This window comes from Nymphaea colorata, chromosome 7 (genome assembly GCF_008831285.2).
Source record: "Nymphaea colorata isolate Beijing-Zhang1983 chromosome 7, ASM883128v2, whole genome shotgun sequence".
Lineage (NCBI taxonomy): Eukaryota > Viridiplantae > Streptophyta > Magnoliopsida > Nymphaeales > Nymphaeaceae > Nymphaea > Nymphaea colorata.
The window spans coordinates 6,595,604-6,620,597 of record NC_045144.1 but is presented as its reverse complement, the minus strand read 5'-3'; the positions used below and the strand labels follow the sequence as shown (position 1 = coordinate 6,620,597).

General features: G+C 37.7%; 2 protein-coding genes across 2 annotated transcripts; both read left to right on the top strand.

The window, feature by feature from the left end:
- The first annotated feature begins 2,954 nt into the window (after nt 1-2,954).
- On the top strand, nt 2,955-7,261 carry LOC126410247 (uncharacterized). The gene is made up of 4 exons (XM_050078840.1): nt 2,955-3,013; nt 4,224-4,457; nt 6,718-6,861; nt 7,007-7,261. The coding sequence occupies exons 2-4, from the start codon at nt 4,311-4,313 to the stop codon at nt 7,259-7,261; spliced, it is 546 nt and encodes a 181-aa protein (XP_049934797.1). The 5' UTR covers nt 2,955-3,013; nt 4,224-4,310.
- Nucleotides 7,262-14,030: 6,769 nt separating this feature from the next.
- LOC116257424 (uncharacterized) lies at nt 14,031-24,897 on the top strand. The gene is made up of 3 exons (XM_031634155.2): nt 14,031-15,654; nt 21,927-22,354; nt 24,085-24,897. Exons 1-3 carry the CDS (start codon nt 14,586-14,588, stop codon nt 24,814-24,816), a joined length of 2,229 nt encoding a protein of 742 aa, XP_031490015.1. The 5' UTR covers nt 14,031-14,585; the 3' UTR covers nt 24,817-24,897.
- The last annotated feature ends 97 nt before the right edge of the window (nt 24,898-24,994 follow it).

The following is a 24,994-nucleotide window of genomic DNA, read 5'->3' as shown; positions in this document are numbered from 1 at the left end:
CGGCAAACCTTTTTGACGAAAATTTCTAGAATCTTTCTAACAAAACTAAATACAAACACCGAACAGCAAAAGTAATGCATACCACAGGATTGGGAATGTACTGTGCCACATCGCGATAATTCTATCAAAGCAACTTTTGGTGCTTCACCATTAAAAAAAACATGGTAAAGAATAATATCTCAGACCATTCGCTAGAATAGTTGATCTAAATAATGGTTTTTGAGAAGGTCCCTACTACACTGTTTGATAGGTAGGAGTTAAGATGTGTGCCTTTTGTGCGTACTCTTGCAATCTATTTTTGAATACATAGCAATTTGACACACCTGAAATGAATTGTACCTAGATTAAACACAAAGGCCAATCTCCATCCAAGTTGGCATCTTCAAGCAATTAAGGTTCAAAATGGATAAAATAACGAAGTTTCAGTAACATTAAGCCTAAAAAGATGAAAATACGGGGTGGTCGAACTAAAACAATGTTTTCAGATTTTGTGAACGGTCGACAGGTATATAAAGGATTAACATTGTTTTCAAATTTTGTAATAAAATAGTGCACCTAATTATTTCAAAATTTGAACTTAGAGGAAAAATATTTGATTCCGACCAAGGCGAAGAGAGGGGAGGGAGAAAAAAGCATCCCCTGGTCTCCAGGGAGGAAGAAGGAGTGGGTTCGTCGAAGGCAGGAGGAAGAAGAAGAAGAACAGGTAGGGAGAGAGAGAGAGAGAGCGATCGACTTTCCTATTAATTTCAGGCGACTGAATTCTAATGCCGATTTTCCTTTTTTTGTGCAAGACAGAAGAATAGGTAAAGAGAGAGTGTGTGTGTGTGAAGATCGTGTCCTTTTTTATTAGCTTACTTGGCATCATCATGGAAGAGTTTTTGTTTTTTGGTACAAGGAAGAAGAAGAAGAAAAGATAGAAAGAGCTTTTTGTTTTCAATAAGTTGTCGGCGACTATTTTTCTGGCGATTGAATGCTGGCTCATTTTTTTCTTTTTGTTGGATGTAGGTGGACAGATGTTGGAGCCCAGTAATGCTGGCAGTGGTGCTAATAGTGAGAGGTTAGAAGTGCGTGATGAGAACTTGCTGGCAGGAGTAAGAGGAGACTCCTGTCGTTGTCCTATCCATGCATTCCTCTTAATGATATCAGCAACTTAGTGAGGGTAATTCTTTCTATCTCTCTATCTCACAAAATCTGCTCCCTCAGTATTTATGGAGGGTGGAGGGGGCGACTTGAATCAACACTATTTGCAAACTTCAGGAAACTGAGGGGAGGAGGCCTCTAGGAACCAGGACTGTGGGAACAAAGACTGCTGGGATGAGGCCTACGGGAATAGGGACTGAAGGGAGGAGGCTTCCGCTAACCAGGAGTAGGAGGGCTCAGGCCAGAGGTTTTGAGGAGGCAGCTAGAGAGGAGCCGAATGTTTCCCCTCCATCTCCCATGCCTAAACCTGACATTGTTGAATATATGACTTGGGTTGTCCAAACCTCCACAACACCAGAAAACATCTGAGGAGGTGGAGGTAGGGCAATTAGAGTGAATCAATAAGGTGGATCAATCCATTTTCTGAATGGATTTGAAAGACTGGTATACTCTTGTTTTGTACTTTGTTCCACTTCATTCATTTTGACCTCTTCATATCCAACGCACTTGTTGTTTGTTTTATTAGTTTGGGTTTGTGCAACAAACTGATTAAGCACATGTTGATCTAATGTGGGCCAGTTGGTTGATGATTCAACTTTCTATCTTCTACGGCTTATCGTTACGATAATTCACAAATTCTTTAAATTATTATTCATTAATAAAATGCTGAAATTCTTATTTTGCTTTCTGCATACAACAGGATTGGGAATGCACTATGCCACATCGCCATTCTTGAACATGGCGTTGTTGGAGACTTGAATGGGGTTGCTTAAACCGCCACCACACCAGAAAACATCTGAGGAGGTGGAGGAAAGTTGATTAGAGTGAAGCAATAAGGTGGATCAATCCATTTTCTGAATGAATTGAAAGGCTGGTATACTCTTTTTTTCTTCTCTGGACTGTTTCATTCATTTTGATCTCCACATATCTGATGCACTTGTTATATGTTTCACTAGTTTCTGTTTGTGCAACAAATTGATTAAACACCTATTGATCTAATCTTGGCTATTGTGTTGGTTGATTATTCAACTGCACCTATTTTTACCTAATCTTGATTATGCGTTTTTTCTGTTAAAAGGATTTAAAACGAGTTCATGCCTTAAAGTTTCTTCAAGAGGCTAGCTCATTCCAAAAAGGGAGGATTATGGGGGTTTGTATAAGGAGTTTTCGTGTCAAAACTCAAAATTTGATTTCTTTTTTAATTTCACAACATTTTCATGTGAATTGCAAATAATTCTAAAAAAAAATTTTTTTGAAGAATGAGCTTTGGCTAAGTAAGATTGGCCATTAGGACTGCAAATCATCTTTTGAGGTGCAGGCAGGGCTAATGTCTTCCTAAAGACGCTCAAAATCACCCGGTAGGAAGAAGCAGGGTTGGGTTCGTCGAAGACAGGAGGAAGAAGAAGAACAGATAGGGGGAGAGAGCAATCGGCTTTCCTATTAATTTCGGGCGACTGAATTTTGATGTTGATTTTCCTTTTTCTGTGCAAGGCAGAAGAAGAACATGTAAAAAGAGAGAGATGGAGGGATCGTCTGTTTTTTCATTTTCATTCATTACGTGAGCTTGCTTTGCCTCAACATGGAAGGGTTTTCGCTTTTTGGTGCAAGGAAGAAGAATAAGAAAAGGTAGAAAGAGCTTTTTGTTTTCAATAAGTCGTCGGCGACTGTTTTTCCGATGACTGTATGCTGGTTCATTTTTTTCTTTTTGTTGGATGTAGGTGGAGACATGCAAGGGCCCGGTAATGCTGGCGGCGGTGCTAACCCCGAGAGGTCAGAGGTGCATGACGAGGACTTGCTAGAGGGAGTACGGAAGAGTCTCCTATCGTCGTCTTATCCATGCATTCCTTTTAATGATATCAACAACTTAGTGAGGGTAATTATCTCTCTTTCTCTCTCTATCTGCTCTCTCAGTACTTATGAAGGGTGAAAGTAGCAAAAGTTATTTATTCTAATGCTTTTGTAGGGAAACAACAATGGCGCCTCAAATTAAGCAAGAAGTCACAGTACATGGCACACCTTTTTGACGAAAATTTCTAGAATCTTTCTAACAAAACTAAATACAAACACCGAACAACAAAAGTAATGCATACGGCAGGATTGGGAATGCATTGTGTCACATCGCCAGACTTCATTATTTCTAGTAAAGCAACTTTTGTTGCTTTACCATTAAAAAAAACTGAGTAATGAAATATATCTCATACCATTCGCTAGAACAGTTGATTTAAATAATAGTTCATGACAAGGTCCATCCTTTACTATTTCATGGGCAGGAGTTAAGATGTCTGGCTTTTGTGCGTACCCTTGCAATCTATTTTTCAATACATAGCAATTTGACACACCTGAAATTAACAGTACCTAAATTAAGTACAAAGGTCATTCTCCATCCAAGTTGGCAATTTTTAAGCAATTAAGGTTCAAAATTGATAAAATAACGAAGTTTAAGTAACATTAATCCTAAAAAGAAGAAAATATGTGGCGGTCGACAGGTATATAAAAGATTAACGTTGTTTTCAAAATTTATAAGAAAATAGTGCATCTAATTATTTCAAAATTTGAACTTAGAAGAAAAATATTTGATTCTGACCAAGGTGAAGAGAGGGGAGGGAGAAAGAAGAATCCCCGGATCTCCAGGAGAGGAAGAAGGAGTGGGTTCATCGAAGGCATGAGGAAGAAGAAGAAGAAGAACAGGTAGGAGAGAGAGAGAGATCAAAGGACTGAATCCTAATGCCGACTTTTCCTTTTTTGAGCAAGGCCAGGATCAAATAGGTAAAGAGAGAGAGAAGGCATCTTAAATCAAAAGTCTAGCTCATGCCCAAAAGGTAGGATTATGGGGGTTTTTATAGGGAGTTTTCATTTCAAAACTCAAAATTTGATTTTCCTTTCAATTTCACAACATTGTCATGTGAATTTCAAATAATTCAAAAAAAAAAATTTTTTTTGAAGAATGAGCTTTGGCTAAGTGAGATTGGCCATTAGGACTCCAAATCCTCTTTTGATGGACGGATCGTCTGTTTTTTCATTCTCATTCATTACACGAGCTTGCTTGGCATCATCATAGAAGAGTTTTTGCTTGTTGATGCAAGGAAGAAGAAGAAGAAAAGGTAGAAAGAGCTTTTCGTTTTCAATAAGTCGTTGGCGACTGTTTTTCAAGGGACTGGGTCGTTGAAGAGATGCAAGAGCCTGGTAATGCTGGTAGCGGTGCTAACCGTGAGAGGTCGGAGGTGCATGACGAAAACTTGCTGGTAGGAGTATGGAGGAGACTCTTGTCGTCGTCCTATCCATGCATTCCTCTTAATGATATCAGCAAATTAGTGAGGGTAATTCTCTATCTCTGTCTCTTTCTCGCTCTATATGCTCCTCGGTACTTATGGAGAGTGAAAGGGCGACCGGAATCAGCATCTTTTCAAACTAAGGGGAGGCGGCCTATGGGAACCGGCACTGCTGGGATTAGGCCTACAGGAATGGGGACTGAAGGCATGAGGCTTCTGCTAACCAAGAGGAGGAGGGCTCAGGCTAGAGGTTCTGAGGAGGGGACAAGAGAGGAGCCGAATGCTCCGCTTCCATTTCACATGCCTAAACATGGCGTTGTTGAAGACATTAATGGGGTTTCTTAAACTGCCACAACACCAAAAAACATATGAGGACTATGCGTTTTTTTCTTTTAAAAGGATTTAAAATGAGTTCATGCCTTAAAGTTTCTCCAAGAAGCCCAAAAGGGAGGATTATGGGGATTTTTATATAGAGTTTTCATGTCAAAACTCAAAACTTTCATGTGAATTTTAAGTAATTCAAAAAAAAAAAATTTGAAGTATGAGCTTTGGCTAAGTAAGATTGGCCATTAGAAATGCAAATTCTCTTTTGAGGTGTAGGCAGGGCTAATGCCTTCCTAAAGACGTTCAAAATCGCCCTCTCACGGTTGATTTTCGAAAGGAAAATGGGGGTTGCGCCCCGCAATGCGCAAAAACACATTGAGAGCAATTGCCCTCGCGTGGCATGCGTGGTCGCGTGTTGCGACGACGCACGAACGCACACGCGGTCGCACAAAAAAAAATATTTGATATAAAATAAATGGGGGCTGTTTGCAAAGTAATAAAACTATTATTTTGTTATTATTATGATCATTATATATATATATATATATATTCAAACAAATAGTCGACTTTATTTTAAGCGACTTCGAAGTCGTTTTAACTCTGATTTTGTTTTTAGAGTGCTCCAGAACGAAAAAAAAAAAAAAAAATTGGGGATGCAAACGTGGAGGTAAGGTGATTAGAGTGAAGCAATAAGGTGGATCAATCCATTTTCTGAATGGATTTGAAAGACTGGTATGCTCTTGTTTTGTTCTCTGTTCCGCTTCATTCATTTTGACCTCTCCATATCTGACGCACTTGTTATTTATTTCATTTCTTTGGGCTTGTGCAACAAACTGATTAAACACCTATTGATCTAATCTGGGCTGTTGTGTTGGTTGATGATTCAACTGCACCTATTTTTACATAATATAGGCCGTTATTATACTCTATTTGTGCGATACCTTTAATGATTAATCTGCGCCCCAAAGGACTACGTGTTTTTTCTATTAAAAGGATTACAAGCAACCATTTGTCTACTAATTTGATTGAAACGTTATGCGTTTATCGATTTTTTTACTTTGAAGTCTAAGTAGGTGGAGGCCACGGCAGGTACGACCGGCCATGCCCATCCCTGCCCACCCAAGGCACACCCGGCCAATCCACGCCGATCATAACTGGTCATGCCCGGCCTTAACTGGCCATTTCCGGCCAGGCGAAGGCCGGGCATGCCTAGCTAGGGATGGCCAGCCACGACCGTGTTTTATAAATGATTAACACTGTTTCCAAAATTTATAAAAAAATAGTGGGATGCAAAAGTAATTTCTAAAAGAGGACAAGCCATCAATTTGAAAAGTTAATAAAATTCATGGGGTAGACTAAAAATTTTATAAAATGCCATAAAAATTTGACACACCTTAAATTTGTATGCTGATTACGTCGCATGTTGTTGATGGAATAAACTTGTATCCCGCACACGTGGTCTTCCAAAAAGTGACTAAGTGCACCTAATTATTTCAAAATTTGAACTTAAATGAACTTACAACGTAGGGAAGGACAAATATTTGATTCTCACGGAGGTGAAGAGAGGGGACGAAGAAAAGAGCGTCCCATGTCTCCAGAAGACCAAGAAGGAGTGGGTTCATTGAAGGCTGGAGGAAGAAGAAGAAGAACATGTAGAGAGAGAAAGTGAGAGCCGTCGACTTTCCTTTCACTTTCCGACGAATGAATTCTGATGTTGATTTTCGTTTTTTTGTTCAAGAACATGTAAAGTGACACACACACACACACACACAGAGAGGGATGGGGGAGTGATCGTCTTTTTTTCAATTTCATTGGTTACGCGAGTTTGCTTGGCATCATCAATGGAAGAGTTTTTGCTTTGTGGTGCAAGGAACAAGAAGAAGAAGAAAAAAATGTAGAAAGAGATTTTTGTTTTCAATATCTTGTTGGTTACTTTTTTTGGGTGACTAAATGCCAGTTAATTTTTTCTTTTTGTTTGCTTTAGGTGGAGAGATGCATGAGCCTAATAGTGCTGGTCGCGGGGCTAACCCTGAGAGGTCAGAGGTGGGTGACGAGAACTTGTTGGCGGGAGTACAGAGGATGTATCACATCACGCATACCTCTTAATGATATTAGCAACTTAGTGAGGGTAATTCTCTTTCTCCCTCTACCAACTCTCTCGGTACTTATGTAGGAAGAAGTGGACGATCTATTTGGAAGGCGTTTTTGGCCTTCCCCTGTTCTTGTTTGTAACTTGGTTTGGTAAATGAATTAGTGCTATTTTCTAACTTTAGGCAATTGAGTGGAGGAGGCCTCTGGGAACCGAGACTGCTGGAGGAAGGCCTACGGGAATGGAGATTGAATGGACGGGGCTTCTACCAACCAGGAGTTGGAGGGTTCAGACCAGAGGGTCTGAGGAGGGAACAAGAGAAGAGCCTAACGCTTTGCCTCCATCTCCCATGCCTGAGCCTAGATCTCGCATGCCTGAACATGTCATTGTTGAAGACATGAACATGGTTGCACATACCACCACAACACCGGAAAGGTAAGGCGATTAGAGTGAAGCAATAAGGTGGTTCAATCTATTTTCTAAATGGATTTGAAAGACTGGTATACTTTTGTTTTGTTCTTTGTTCTGTTTCATTCATTTTGATCTATACATATCTCACGCACTTGTTGCTTGTTTCATTAGTTTTGGTTTGAGCAACAAATTGTTTATACACCTATTGATCTAATCTGGGCTGTTGTGTTGGTTGTTGATTCAACTGCACCTATTTTTACATAATATAAGCTGTTATTATACCATGTTCGTGCCATACCTTTAATGATTAATCTTTGTGCCCAAGGACTGTGTTTTTTATCTTAAAAGGATTTAAAACGAGTTCATGCCTTAAAGTTTCTCCATGAGGCTAGCTCATGCCCAAGAGGAATGATTATGGAGGTTTTTATAGGGAGTTTTCGTTCCAAAACTTAAAATTTGAATTTTTTTGAATTTCACAACATTTTCATGTGAATTTCAAATACATCAAAAAAAAAATTTTTGAAGAATGGGCTTTGGCTAAGTATGATTGGCCATTAGAACTGCAAATACTCTTTTGAGGTGTAGGGACCGCTAATTCCCTCCTAAAGACGTTCAAAATCGCCTTCTAACGATCGATTTTTGAAGGAAAATGGGGGTTGCGCCTCATCAACGCCCAAAAACGTGCTGAGAGCGATCAGCCTCGCATGGCATGTGCGGTCGCTCAAAAAAAAAATTAATATTTGATATAAAATAAATATGGGCTGTCTGTAAAATAATAAAACTATTACTTTCTTATTATTATGATCATTATCTATAATTGTGTGTGTGGGGGGGGGGGGGGGGGAGGGGGTGGTCGACTTTATTTTAATCGACTTCAAACTCGTTTTAACTTCGATTTATGTTCAATTGATTGTTGACTTGTTTTAGCAAGTGCGGTTGCAAAAAAAAAAAATTGTTTTTAAAAAACAAGTTAATATTTGATGTAAAACAAATAGGGGCTGTTTGTAAAATAATAAAAGTATTATTTTGTTATTATTATGATCATTATATATATATATATATATATATATATATACATATATATATATATATATATATATACATATATATATATATATATATATATATTCCAACAAATGGTCGACTTTATTTTAAGCGACTTCGAACTCGTTTTAACTCTGATTTTGGTTTTCACAGTGCTCCAAAAAGAAAAAAAAAAATTGGGGATGCGAATATGGAGGTAAACCAATTAGAGTGAAGCAATAAGGTGGTTCAATCTATTTTCTAAATGGATTTGAAAGACTGGTATACTCTTGTTTTGTTCTCTGTTCTGTTTCATTCATTTTGATCTCTGCATAGTTTTATTAGTTTTGGTTTGTGCAACAAATTTATTAAACACCTATTGATCTAATCTGGGCTGTTGTGTTGGTTGATGATTCAACTGCACCTGTTGTGTTGGTGGAGAGCACGGCAGCTATGACCGGCCATGCCCATCTCTGCCTGCACAAGGCACACCCGGCCAATCCACGCCGACCACGACTGGCCATGCTCGGCAAATCCACGGCCGGCGATTACTGGCCATTCCCGGCCAAGCCAAGGCCGGACACGCCTAGCTAGGGATGGCCAGCCACAACCAGTCATGCCTGGCCAGATCAGATATGTAACTGACTCATTTAAAAAAAAAACGGATACGAAAAAAAATTAATATCCGATTAATAAATCAGATCAGATTCGGATTTAAGAAATGATATTTTATTGGATTTGAATTCATATACAGATCCAGACATGCATAAATATCCATTTGGATTCAGGTATGAATCCAGTTTGGATTTATTTTTAAACAATTATCCCATATTCAATGCTCTTACATTTTGAAAATAGACAAATTTAGTTTAAAATTCCGATTTGGATTGTGAAATCAGATTTTGGATTGAGATTCAGATATGCCTTTTCATTATTTGAATTTGAATTCAAATATATGCATATCCGAAAAAATAGATATGCCGATTCGAATCTGATCCATTAATATCCCTAATATCATGCAAGTAATACATTGCCCTTATTCTTGTTTTTTGATGGCTGTGTGTGAAATCTAGACTTTATCAAACTTCATCCCAACTCAAAACACCCCATTTAGATCTTCGGTATCAACTATCAAGACTCAATGTCAATATTTAAAGGCATATATAATTTACAATATCCAAACATGAACTTATATTGTACTCAGACTTTTGTGTGGCCAGAGAGAGGATAGTGTTTTGGCCTGTACCTGGATCTTGGGATCTTGTCCGCTACTTTGTTTGATATTTTTTCAGATATTGAACATATCCAATCTTCGACAAGTGAGATGTTCGAGTACCCGTAGAGGTTTTCTCACCATAGAAACAGTTAAATATTGTTTCATGCATAGGCGGACAGACATAAGTTTCATATTTAGCTCATCTAAACCAAATCAGATTTGAGTTCAGAATTCACTTGTTCAAATTTTTTCAGTGTAACCTACATAAAATAAAAAAATAAAAAATTAATATTTTAATTCTTGTTAAAAATTTGTAAATATAATTTGGCCCCTATAATGATTTTTTTTTAGTGCCCCTGTTCATGTGAGCGGGCCTCGAATAAAAGGTTGGTTAAAAGCTTCGGCTCTGTTAGCTCTCTAACCGCGTGAGTCCGCACGGTCCAACCAAAGAATATTCTAAAGAAATGATGTGGACTGATTAAAGAAGAGTTATTGGCCGTTTCCCTTGGCCCAAGAGTTCATGATGGGCAGTGGTCCGTCTATGTATAGAAACTCTCTCGACCGTGAGCTCTCGTTTTCAAGGATGTGAAGACAGCAACTGGCGCGAATTAATGTGACATATAATGTGAGAAAATATGTGTCCATACAATGTACAATGTGCACGTCACACATCCTTCTTTAAAGAAAGGAAATTATTTCAACTTGTTTGTAGTTTTTTTTTTCCATAAAATGAACTGAATGAATATGATTTCATGTTTTAAAAGCTAAGCAAATAATTTCTCTAATTATAGATTAATTCGATTTTGCAAGAATCTAAAAAGTAATAGCTTCGGGTTCTTTGGGGAGAACTTAATGCATCCGTCACATTTTGTAAGAATCTAAAAAATAATCATTCCAGGTTCTCTCTGGAGATCTGAAAGCCTCGAATATATACATAGGTCCCAGATTAATAGGTCACAGACAAAAACCAGAAGGATTGAATAAAACTATTAAAGTGCTTTTTTTGCAATTCAACTTACGGGTATGATCTCAACAATAAATTGATGAAGAAAATATATTAAATTAACTATTTTTTGGATTTAATCATGTCCTTATACTACGTAAAATTGAATGGATCACATAACTTCAAAATTCGGATCATAGACAAATCTCCGTTTTTCAGAAAAACAACCTAAACTAAAGCGTGTTTTTCCTAACACTAGTTTTTATAAACGTATTTTTCCAAGTCTAAGAAGATGCGTGGCTGTAGAGGAACCTTATCATGTGTTTGATTGTTGGTAAAAATATCTAATAAATTTAAGGTTCTCCGGACAATCAAACGTGTCATGAGATCCAGTCACTGAATGGGCTTCTCTGGACCGAACCCAGGTCACTATCGAGAGACTCATTTATTAGTTTCATATCACGCTTTAAAATGCATTAATTGGGCAACCCAAGACAGCTGCAGAGGATTTGCAAAAAAATCTTAAATTATATAAGGGAGCTTCGAGGAGTTTAGGGATGTTGATGTATTCTGTTTTGATCAGGTATAAAACCGAACCGTTCCGAAAAAGTCAGATATTAAAAAAAAAATTAATTCTCATTAAAAAATCAGATCGGGTTTAGATTTAAGAAATGACATCTGATCATATTCGGAAGTATATAAATAGCCAATCAGATTCTGATCAGATTTAGTTTTAAATAAATATTTTATATGTAATGCTCTTACATTTCAAAAATTGGCTAATTCAAAATTTAGATTTGCATTTGGATATGAATGTAAAAATTACATTTAGATCAAATTTAGATTGTGAAATCGGATTTCAGGTTCAGATATGGCTTCTCTAACTTCTTTATTCATATCTGAATTTGGATATGTGAGTATCCAAAAAAGCAGATATGGTTAAAGGTATATTCTAATTTGAATCCTACCCGTTGGCATCACTAGAAGAGATTGACATACTTAGTAAGAAGGGCACAAATTCCTCGCAAAGGGGCACTAGTTATAAAATTTTTTATTTTTGAGAGGCATGAATATATGTTATCACTTCAAATTTTTCCAAAAAATTATACTGCACTCATTCAAACATAATCTCAGTAATTTCAATCATTTTTACGACAATTCAGTAATTTAGTTGCCTTATGACAAAATATGCAAGTAATGTAAGAAATCTAAATGTATGTGATGGCAAGAATGCTTTTATATGAATGTTTATAGTATGAATAAACCATTTATTTTTCAAGCATAAATAATCAATGCATTCATACATTTACATTCACTCATGGAATTCATGAATGATCACAAGGACTACTACTCTCTACTTAAGATCCTAGGAAAACACTAAATTGATTTCAAAAGAAATCTTCAAAATAGCCACATCATTTTTAAAAAAAATTCAAATGATATTTTCAAAGATTTATTGATTTAAAAATCTTTCAAATAAAGATGGATTATTCTCTCAAATGATACTTCAAAATTTTCTCATCCTCAAATTTTCAACATCTTTTACAAGCTTCACACTGCATTTAGAATGTAAAAAAAAAATTAGGCAAAAATGCAATGCATCTAAAATAAGCATAGCCTCTGGTTTAGTTACCTTTTGTAAATGCTCAATCTTTATACCGATTGGAGAATCTCTTTCTCTTTCCGTTCAAAACAAAACCTTACTTTTATGAACCACTCTAAAAAAAAAAAAAAAAAACAACTTTGGGATGCAAACACTAAATTAATAAAATTTTCCCAAACTATCAATATGAAAAATGTGAAATTTTTGTGGATCTGTGTAGGCAACTACCCACACCTACATTCGCCACCCGAAGTAATGTCCATTCTTTCCGATCAAACAAATGGGATCAATGGTTAGCCGGTCTTCCCATTTACCAAGGACAGAGTTAGGTGTGGGCTACTTAAACTTCTTATTTTTATGTTGATATTCCTTAACATTTTTTTTCCTTTATATATTGATCCCCTTAAAAATATAAAATTTTATAGTCACTACTAGGGCCAAAGCTAGGGCGGCCATCCTAGCCAATCTATATTTTCATTGGCTAGGGAGATTGCTAGCCAGAGGGCGAAGACCATGTGCCCAACTTAGTCCATTGCCTGGTAGGAAACTCAAACCCTGCCCTACTCTGCAGTTGGCAATGACCTAGCTGGTCAACAAAGCTCACAACCTGGTCAATACCATGTCATCAAAATCAGTGGCAATGCTATATTGACTTTTTATTACATCTTGACTTGCATTGGCTTATCTTTTGTTTTTTTAGAATGTAAAATGGCTTTAAATATTTTTAAATTGACTTAAAAGTTACAAAAAATAGACTCATATTAGTCATGTCTGTTGTTGCTCCAATCATGTCTCTTGTCTCTTTTTATCTCGACACATGTCGAGCGCATCATTCGTTCGATTCTAGTAGGTACTATTCTCACTCTCTCTCTTTTTCTCAAATTTCAAATGAACATCATTTTTAAGTCCCTTTGAACACTGGAAACGCTACTTACCTACATATCTTACAAAATTATGCGACTAATTTGGTTTTTGAATTCAAAACTAAGACCCAATTGGAGGATTTGTTTACCAAAGTTTGACCCGACTCAAGCGCATGTCAAGTTTTTCTCTTTTCTGATTGGAAGCTGAGAACAATTAGGCCTTTTGATGACGCATGTATTGAATACTTCTTCAACTTGAACATCTTAAAGCTTAATTCTTTAGCCAAGTGGACAAAACGTGAAATGAAATGCATGCAAATCACGGATTTTCAATTAACTGGATTCAGATTACTAATTAGTGGCTATTGTTCCATTTGATGCTTGAGTCCGATTATGATGAAATGCTCGTTAATAATCCCTTTGATTTTAATCGTGGTAGGACCATTCGTGCTACCTACCTTGGCCCTGCCTACTTTTCATATATTTGAAAAAAAGCCATTATGATTTGAACGTGGTTTTTTAAGTGAACGATGGGTTCAGTCGAAATAAAATCTAAACCCTTTATATTCACCCCTCCCTTTCTGTCCACCCATTCGAATGGAATGGTTTAGGCATGTTTTCAGTGTAGTGCTTACATTATACTTCAACTTGCACATTGATGCCTTTTTTTACAATATAAAGAATTTATCTCATAGAAGTTCGAAACAAAGAACCTCTACCTGTTGCTTCAACTTATTTAAGATAATTAAGCATATTAAGGGGAAATGACATTGAGGGTTTATGTCTAAGGCTAATGACAAAGTTTCTCAGCCCGAAATGTTTTTTTCCAAGTTTATAAAAAAGGGGACATGGAAACCTGTCGAATTATTTCAGAATTATTGTTAAACAGTTAGTGAGTGAAGTGAAATATCCAGTAAAATGTGCGACCGTGTCAGAAATTACTCTTGACAAAAAACTAGCACAACCATAAGAATTGCCCTAGATTTTCTTAGGAAATTGACACTCCAATGGCCCTAGATTTTCACAGGAAATAAAATCTCGGTCTCTCTCTCTCAACTGAATCAGACCTTAAAATCTTCAAGGTCCTAAATTTTCTTACGAAATGAATCCCTCTCTCTCCCTCGCGTACGTAAGTGGGCCACTCTGTTTCCGCACGAAGTCAGTAAACAACTGTTTTTGAATTTTCATACACCAAAGAGAAAAGGGGCAAAGGAAAATGAGAAGGCGCCCCCGTCTGGCCTCTGTGTGTCGTTTTCCCTCTGCAATTTCCATCCACGTCTAATCTCTCCTCTCGCTGGCCACCTCTTCTTTTCTGTTTCACTCCTCCTTGGTATGGCCTGCAGATAATACGGCGACGGGCATTCTTCTCCCTCGCCTCCCCATCAAAATCCCCTTGGTCAGAACGACGCGACCCTTCTCCTCATCCTGAGATAAGTGAGCGCAATGCCTCCCGATTGGTTGCGCCTTCTTCGGATGTCTGATGTTCTTCTTCTCTTGTCAAGTTCGTCGTAGTCATCTTGTGGGGCTTTTTCCTCCTTTTGGTGGGTATGTGGAGGTTTTTGGTGATGGGTTTTGTGCTTTTTCGGAGTTTGGTTGAATTTTTTTAATCTTATAAGCATTTGGTCTTTCTGGGTACGATGGTTTTTTATGGGAATGTGGATTGAAGGATGAATTAGCATCTGGGTTTGTTTGGGTGAGTAAAAAATGGATATGTTGGTAGTTGCAGCAGCAGCAGGGGCTGGTTGTCTGGCCAAGTATTGGCAGGATGTGCTCGGCGACAGAGGAATAAGATCTGGAGCTTCCGGCGATGCCTTTGCTCAATCCGGCGGCAATTCAGGCATTAATGGTTCGGGATTCTCGTCGTCAACGAATGAAGGGCACAGTCAGAAGAGGGTGGTTAGTTCTGAAGAGAACTCCCTATTAAGTAGGCGAACTCAGAGACGGTTTGGTGATCCTAGCGGAGAACCAGAATCATTGGCCAGTTTAGACGTCCACCAACATGTAGGGACACTAAGTTGGCTTCCCGATTTAGAGAAAGGAGGCGATTGCAGGAACCGTGTTGGCAGTGGAGATGGTAGTGATCATGTCTCACAAGAGTTCGCATCAACGAGTGGATTGAATATCGAGCCATTGATGACAAGGGTGAGGCGTGAAGGGTATGGCAGCTCTCACTTACCAGGTTCACAGTCAAAGGATGGAGACGGATGTGAAGAACTGAATGATGGCCACAATGCACTCGACAAATCAGGCAGATATGGTCCAGATCTTGATGAGACGGAAAATGTGCTGTCCAACGAGTTCTCACCTAGAATATCTGATGGACGACATAGATTCTGTAGGAATAGAAGTTTACTCCAGAGGAGATGGTCTCATGGATATTCTATGAAGCCAATGACAGCCCTTGAGAGTTGTCTGGTTGCTCAATTGTATAGGGAACCTGTTGAAATGGAAGAATATGTCTTCAGCTCACCACGTTCGCCATCTGCGGGAGTTTTACGACCCTTTATTGTAACCAAGGATAATCAAATTTTCAGTAGCACAGCAGAAAATGATCAGCAGCATCTACGTCTCCCTAGTGGTCTATGTGCAGATCGGTTAGGGTATGGTTCTGAATTGCTGGATAATGGCCATACTTTGACTGGAATTCCGCCTCTTCCGGCTGCAGGGTCAAAGGATTCACAAAGAAAAGAAAAGCAACAGAGGAAGAAGGTTCTCCATGGAGAAGTGAATGCTTCAAGTGCTACGCATTCTAAAAAGGATTTACGTTCACAAGGTGCCATTGCATTTTCACGTTTTAGTTCATCTTACAGTTTTTGGCTTTCTACGAATGCAACTTCGTCTTGCATTGAACTAGAATCATGAAGATTGCCTGAAACCTCTCCTTCCTGAAGGGTTCTTAACTGTATATGATGATAAACAGAATCCCTTTCTTTTTGTTGCCATTTGTGCTCTTTATTTGCACAAAAGGTCTTGACTTTCAGAGTTGACCACACTGTTTCCATGTCCATATTTTTGGTGTTGAAAGAAAGCTAAAGGCTTCATGATATATTCTTTCTTCTGCGGTGTATTGCTAAGATAATTTCTCAAATTCTTAAGGATTGTTGTATCATAGCAGAATAATATTGTATAGGGGAAACTCTTTTTGTTAAGCATTCAGTTTTTTATGTGGATAATTGTTAAGAATGCACAAAGAGAAATTGCATCGAGAAGGTCAAAACATGTCCCATGATGTTTAACTAGGTAACATTAAATTAATAGACCTAATGCAATGAGCATTTATTTTCATTTTGGTTGAATGAGTTCAAAGGGTAACCCAGACCGGAACTCTTCAAACAGCTGTAAAATCTCTCAGATATATCTCCTTGGGTCTTTTGTATGTATTGCTGGACTTTCTTTATATCTGTGTTTAACTTTTCTGGATGTTCTCTCTTTTTGGGTGTGAATAGGCATTTAACTGTTTGATTGTTGATGCATATGAATGAGAATCAAATGAACCAGAGAATAGCTGCACTTCATCTTTGGGATATTGTTTGCAAGCAATAGCAGTTGGAAGGTCAAATCAGAAAATAGTTGAACTTGTTCTCAATTAGGAGGTTTTGTTTTATAGTGAAGGTAAGTTAGACGGATAACCTTACCCCAACATGATTATGCTTTCACAATGCAAACTTCTTAGACATTATACATTGACCTTAAGAGAGGATTCTTAAATCTAAAAAGCCTAGTTCTGGACTTAGTTGTCAAACTCCCAACTAGTCGGCTGACTAGTCTGACTTGCTTGAGTCAGTTATCAACTGACCTGGGTCTGAAACTAAGTACCCATGAACTAAGTCACATGGGTACTTCAACAAGGTCCATGTACCCATGTCGCCATACCCATACCCAAAGTTGGTACTTTGACATATTTGGGTACTTTTTTAGATCGAAACTGATCCAAACTGCTTAATTTTATGTAATCTATTTTTTTCTAACTCAGTTTTCATTGTGCTTTTAGAGTTATTGTTCATTAACCTGTAATATTTATATTTCAAATCATTTGTTTATTTAAATGTTGCTTTCATTTTGATTTTTTTGTGTTATTTTGTGTATATACATATATATATCCTGCTGTACACCTATATCCATATTTTCTAAAGTTGCCATAGCCGTACGATATCTCCACACGCATACCTGAACTGTACCCATACACTGATACACATGTGACTTGGGTCTGAAACCAGCAACTAGTTGGTCAGTCTAGCCAATTAGTTAGGCTAATTGTTGGTCAGCTGATTAATCCCTGACCTAGAAATATATATGTACATTCTTTATATATATGCATATGTTTTTGTATTTGTTTCAATATATATATACATATATTCACACGGATACGGGTACGGGTATCCTATGGATACGGGTACGGGTACGGGGACACGGCATTTTCAAAATTTTAGGATACGCGGATACGGCGAATATTATATTCAAAAAAATTAAAAATGATAATAAAGAAAGTCTCAAACAAAACATTGTTCATCACCAATCTCAAAAGTGATAACTGCTAAGACATAAGCAAGAAAGTCTCAAACAAAGTTACAAAACATTGTTCATCAATCATCACAAAACATTGTTCATCATCATTCTAGTCATCATCAATGCCCAAATCATCGTTCTCTTGAATCTCCTCTTCTTCCACAATAGAAGATGTTGATGGAATACAAGGTTCTTCTAATCTTGAATTAACAACTTCAAGTTCATTCTCTTGTTCTAAGTTAAGGTCCTCAACATTCACGTCCCAATCTTTAGTTTCCCCTTCCCTACAAAACAAAAAAATTGTAATTATTATGATATTATTATCGAATAAGAAGAGAAACATCTAAATCAATAAATCATATACTTAATTTACCTATATTCTGCTTTGTTCCTTGATAGAAGTCGAAGGTTAGAATGCACATAAACCAGATTTTTTGCACGTTTGCTTGTGAGATTATTTCGTTTTATAGTGTGGATTTGTGAATATGTACTCCAATTTCTCTTACAGCATGAAGATGTAGCAGGTTGAGCTAGCAATCTGAAAGCAAGGTATTGAAGAGTAGGATAAGCACATCCATGTTTAATCCACCAAGACATTGATGGCAAATCATCTTTGTCTGCAGTTGCACCTACATCTTCTCTAATTCCAGTACAAAACCTTTCAAACTCATCATTAGCTTGGCGATTTTGATGTGCATCAATGAAAATCCTATTAATACATGCCAATCTGTTTGTTGACAATTCTGGATCCAGATGTGGTGGGGTTCTTTCAAGACCCCCTGCAAGCCACTTTTTTCCATAATATTTAGGACTTAATGTATGTGCCATGCATTGAAGAGGATTGCTACTTTTATCCCATCTTGCAATCAATATTCTATGCACATGATCAAAAAATGCTGAATCTTCAAGTGCAATATTTTTTTTCTCATGCTTAAAAACAACCTCTTGGATTTTTTCAATCATAGTGTCCCACATCTCATACACACAGTGCAACGTTGAATTATCACAATCAAGAACTCTCAACATCTCCCAGATCGGCTCTGTGAATGCAAGAAAATAGAAGATTTGATCACATCACTTGTCTTCAAGAATCAATCTTTTGATTGCTTGAGCTTTGTCATCATCATCAGCACGGTAGAAACTCCAATCATCATCAGTCACCATACTGATCAATGCACTTTTCACCCTTTTTATCCTTTTGACCATAACAATTAGAGATGCAAAACGTGTCTCTGCAACTCTTAATAATTTTAGGTCAGAATGCTTGTTATAAATGGAGAGTGCATGCTGATGATTTACTATGAAATTTATGATGTTCCTCACATCCTTTTCCAAGTCTTCAATCCACGAACATAATTCATAAGCATGAGGATCTTGCTCTTTACTTGGTGGATCGCATATACTCTTTAGAGCCAAATTTAAGCTATGAACTGCATAAGGAGTCCAAAAGATATGAGGGTACTCCTTTTCTATCGCAATACCAGCTGCTCTACATACAGGTGCATTGTCTGTAATTAGTTGAACAACATTTTCTTTCCCCACTTCTTCAATTGTTTCCATAAACAATCCTTTCAAATACTCAGCACTTTTGTATTCACCAGATGCATCTATTGCTTTCAAGAAAATTGGTCCATTTGCTGAAGTTGCAATGAAATTAATAAGAGGGCGTCGTTGCAAATCTATCCAGCCATCAGAAACAATAGACAATCCATGTCGATCCCAAGTGAACTTTTGATACTCTTAACAATTTGTTCACTCGAGTCATCTGTTGTTCTAGTAGTACAGTGCGAAGCCTTTCAGAATTAGGGGGAACATACCCAGCCAAGTTAGAATTTGCAATAGATGTAACTAAGTCTCTCCAATATGGACTTCTAGCTACATTAAATGGTATGCAATTAGCATAAAAAAATGTCGCCACTTTTAGATCTAATTCTTGCCGTCCTTGTAAACTAAATGAATCCATAATTGATTTCTGATGCACATCAACAACTTTTCTTTTTTTGGGAGGATTCTGAATATCATCATGTAAAATTGAAGCAATGTCAATGTAACCAGATTCAGATGATGTGCTTTTCTTATTCTCAAAGGCTTTTTGTTCTTTCTTCAACTGAGCCAAAGTCTCGTTACTGACATCTTTACATGGCTGAATTCCTTTTTGATTGATTTTTAACAGATGTGCTTTCACTCTTGTATATGATCCATTGAACTCTCCCTCACAAAAACTACACTTAAAAAAAGCATTTCCACCACCTCCCGGAGGTTTCCCCATTATTGTCACGTATGACCATAATGGTGGTTGTGCAATAGACGCAGCTGATCCAGAACCTCCAGAACCACAACTTGTAGGTTGAGACTGAGACACTGTTTTTCCTTTCCTCGCCATACTACATTAAACATATAATGAACATAAACATGCAGTCACAAAACATATAATGAACATAAAACGTCTGAAATAAAACAGCCGAGGAAATATGCATACTATCATGTTATAAACTTCTAAAATTAACATTTTATATGTTAATGCCATCTAGATTGCATGCTAGAAGCCAATAGAATCATTAATTTCCCAGCAACAGCCGAGTTCATCTATAATATCTAGCTGCGATCGACTATGTAGCTGAACCTACTACATATCTAGCATCATCAACAACAACGAAGGCTACATATCTAGCATCATCAACAACAACGAAGGCAAAATCCCCAAATCGGCAAAATCCCCAAATCCCAAAATCAAACAAAAAAAGAAAATATCGCACATAGCAGTGAAGAATAGGATCCTTAACCGTCCAATCTTCAAACCAAAACATCCCAAAATCGGCAAGAAATACCCAATCTAAAAAATCCCCAAATGAAAGTTGAAACTCTAACTTCTAATGTCGAAAATAATAGATAAAACACTTACCTGTCTGTCGCTGGCTGCCGCCGGACGCCACCGGATGTCGCCGGAGGTCGTCGCCGTCGCCGTTGCCCGCCATTGCCGAACTGTGCTGCCGCGGAAGTCGTCGAGGTAAGGAAGGTCGACTGTCAGAGGGTAAAGTCGCGTAAAGAGAAAACGAAGGTTTAAAAGAAAATCGGGTTGGTTTGGATCGGGTCTGACCCAGACCCGATCCAAAACGTATCCTGCGGTGTCCTCGTGTCGGCGTGTCGACGCCGGTACTTGACCTTCCCAGCCGTATCCGTGCAATATATATATATATATATATATATATATATATATATATATATATATATATATACATTTCTTTATTTTTAGTTAATCGACTTGGACTGAGTCTAACCGACTAATTCCAACTAGTCCCGATTATTTTCTTAGGGTCTTGGACGACCTGTATCTGGCGCTCAATTTTGACAACTTAGCTTATGAACTTGTCTGTTTCTTACTCTTTTGAGTTTTGAGATGAAGATGCTAAACAAGGATACTATAAATTTCTAAACAAAATGTATGACCATTCAATTTTAATTACCTAGTTGTGAACATGTCCGTTTCTTACTGTGTTGGTATGATCCAACATGGTGAAGATGCTAAACAAGAATATCATAAAACTTCTTAAGAAAAGTCTGTGTGAGAGTGAGGCAGAGTGTTGACCAATCAAAAAGTTCCTCTTGGGGATTCTAGAAGAAAAAAGGGTTTCAATTTATCCTTTGCTCTACAGGGCCTAGCTCAGCAAGGTCATACAGATACACCTGGAAGCATTTACCCATCATTTATGGAGGGTGGTATTATTGGATATCAGACTGTATACCCAGGCTTGCCTTGCACTTTCACCTTTTTCCCAAGCAGAGTATATTATTACACATTCATGTGTTGTATAGACCATATGTTTTGTGTTCACACTGTAAAATCATGTGTTAATCCCCTTATTACCACAGCATAGATTTACAGTTACTAGAAGGATTTGCATCCCTTAAATATGGTTGCCTGCTAAATTGGTTTACTCCCTAAGTCTTAACTAGAAAACATGCACAGCAATGGTTTTTTAGCATCCTAAATTCCTGATTTATTGCAAATTATCTACTGTGTGGATGTAAAGAGATATTTCAAAGAACATGTCTTCTTCAGATGGGTTGGTCTCTGTGTGTTTATAATATATATATCATAGATATTAATAAATACATTCATTTACAAAATGGTAATTGATTATTTTTTTCTTTTTTGTACTTAACAAATTAATGCTTGAGTATTGACATGACGAGGCATCATTATATGTATGATGCTGCCCTGCTTCATCTGCCATGTGATGTTAACATGGATATGTTGTTGCAAGGGTGACATAACCCTTTTGTAGTGTCCATGTTACATGGGTCGAAAATTAGATGTAACCAATTGTTTCCCATAAAAAGGAAGTGCTTTATCTTTCATGTAACGTGTCTTCTGAGTATCCATGAACTCTGTAGGTTTCCTATAATCATGGGAGTTTAGGCAGCCAAGAATATAACGTATGATATCCCATTGTGTATCTTCTGGCCGAACTTTGTAATACAAATTCCCAATCTTATTGCATGCTTACACTGACTTCTTCTGTCAACATTGTCTTATAGGGTCAATTGATGCAGTTCTTCTCTTTTGTTTTGGAATTGGTGTTGGTGTGATGTCAACAATTTTATCAAGCAAGCGTGAAGTGAATAAGCTGAATGAGTTGCTAAAGCAAACAGAAAACTTGGTTCAGGATTTGCAAGAGGAGCTTGAAATGAAAGACTCGTTAACCGTAAAAGAGTTGGCTAGTGAACCATGCATATCCCCTGAAAGAACTTCTCGCAAGTGTAGTATCAAAAAAGCTACAAAGTCTTCCACAAGCAAGGAACCAGATGAATGTTGTGATCACATTGAAGACGAGATAGATATGCCAAAGACGGCTGATTCCGAGTCTATGAGTAAAATTGAGGCAGAACTTGAAGCAGAACTGGAGAGACTTGAACTGAATATGTCAGGTTTTGGTCATAAAAGAAGGCTCTCTGGTCTCAGTGAGGTATGGTATTCTTCCTCTACTTCTGTTTGAAGTATCAGTTTCTGCATGGTTGGCTGTCTGCGCTAAATGATTTCTCCATCATGAAGACTGAATGATTGCCTTCCTCCCCTGCATAAATTAGCCTGATGGTGGAAAAAGATTACATATTACGGCCTTCGTTGCTTGCATAAATTAGCTAATGGTAGAAAAAATTGCATACTGTGGCTTTCCTTGCTTGCATGAATTAGCCCACTGGTGGAAAAATTACATATTGCTTTGTTGAGGTTTCCTCTTTCTTTTTTTAAACTTTCTGACCTCTGTGCTCCTTAAAATTGTCAAATTGCTTCTCTTGAGAAATGCTTTTATGTTTTGAAAGCTGTGTGCTGATTATCGATGGTCATTAACATACAAGCTGCAATAAAGGCCTTTAGGTCTGGTTGGGTATTATTGGTCCCGGGCAACAGTGAGTTCTTACTGGCTAGTAATGGACCGGTGCACCTGCATCAAATCCACAAGAAACAGTGAACCCTTGAAATTCATGGCTAGTCAATTTCTTGATCGTGAGAAACAAACCTTCAGATCAAGTTCTTACATGAAAAACAAAAAGACAATTTTGAGGCACAAGTAACTAGTTTTTATAAAAGAAAGTATGTTGGTCTTCTTTCACTAAAATTATCACAAAACCATCAGGAAAAAAAATCACAAAAAAACCTTGTGTCAAATGAAATTTCTATATGAAAATTAGTTAATAAAATGAAGGCAGAAACTGAAATCAATATTCTCCAAGGCATGGTGATAGATTTGTGTGAACTGTGAAGAAAAAGCATATGAGTGTGATTCGATCAACACCATACTGCAAAATTATAATTGGATGCTTACCATGCAAATTAATTAGTTTGTACTTAATGCTGTCAGGTTTGTTAAAAACTAACAATGTTGTCTACATGAAAACTGAACATTTTCAACAGAAATTGACTTGGAGGCATGTAAATAATCTAAATTTACATTATGATGCAGAAGAGGTGAAGGAGCAAGATCAGAGAGACACACTAAGCAAGAAAGGTTGCGCACTCATATTTCATGAGAAAAGAAAATCAGTGCCCTCAAAATGAAACAAAATTGAACAATTAATTAAATTATGGAAATCTATCACACTGGTATTATCTCATTTCAACCGTTTATTTAAGTGGATTTCTGGAAAATCTACAAATACATCATACCTTTTATGCTGAAGCTCTAAAATATACAACTCATGAAATACTTCAAAGTTCTCAGCTTTAAAAGAGAGTGGCCAGATGCTTGTAGGATTTGATCATTCATTTCTTATAAGATACGACAACGTTACATATGATAAACATGTAAAGGGGCATATTCTCGTGGCCTTCTGGTTTGTTTCACGGGAAACATATTCTCGTGGCCTTCTGGTTTGTTTCACGGGAAAAAGCATCGTTTGTAAAACTTCTATTATGTTCTTGTCAACTCTTCTAGACAATCATCCAAATGGAGCCTTGAGGTAGGTGGTTTACGTAATTGGTTTTTGCTTCTGTGCTAAGGCTCACCATATTTCTTCACCAACACCTTCTGTATGTCGTAATAACAATATCCTTCCTGCCTGTCTATAAACGGAAGCATCCTTCTCACACCGTGATATTTCATATTTTATGTAGCAGCTTGATCCTGATTGCTTATTACAATATCCTACTCGTCTGTAAACGATAGCATCCCTCACACCATGATATCTTATCTAGCAGCTTGATCCAGATTGCATGGTAGATATTGTTCAAGGAGAGCTCCGGGCAGATGTAGTCGCAGGAGAACGTAGCTCAGAGGAGTCAAATCTTGACGCATCAAGCTCGACTTCCACACCCATGCATAGATCTGACTATGCAGTTTCTCCTAGAGAGCTCAGCCTCCGACTTCACCAAGTCATTCAATCAAGACTTGAGGAACGGATCGCAGAACTGGAAACTGCACTGCAACACAGCCAGAAACGGCTAGATGCTGTAGAAAACCAGGAGAGCAGATCTCTACAATTACAGGCAGGGTTCTCAAGCAGTGATATCTCGCCCACGCCTTTCGAGAGCCCCACAATATGGACCTACCAGGCACAAGAGCGGCTGGATTTTGCAGCTTCGAGCACCAAATCGGCGACAGATGAAGAAGACCACAACAGTTCTGTCCGGCCTCTCCGCCTGAATCTGTCCGGAGATGCTCTCGACGCTTATAATGATGCTTTCGATGAATTCATAAAGATGGCAGAATCGGAGAGACAAGGCACACAAATGAGAGATGCTGTCTTGCAGGAAGCCCCAAATCTGAACGGGTTGACAGACCTCCATGAAAGTTGGCCAGACGTGGAAGAACAAGACGAGGAAGATAGCAAGCTGCTAATCAAGCATATATTGGAAAAGAACAAGGGCAAGCTCTCAGCAAAAGAAGCCCGAAAGATGCTCCTCTCATTTGAAGACATGTCATCGGAATAGCAATTTTGTATTAGAAGGGAATGAACAGCAAAGAAAGAGAAAACATTAATGAGAAAGTTCTTGCATCAATTTTTTGTTTAAGAGGAAGTTGACAAAATCAGGTACAAATTTCAACGCTTCTGCATTTCCCGCTATTTGTCAACCATGAGAAACTCAGCTTAATCAAAGCGGCCACCAT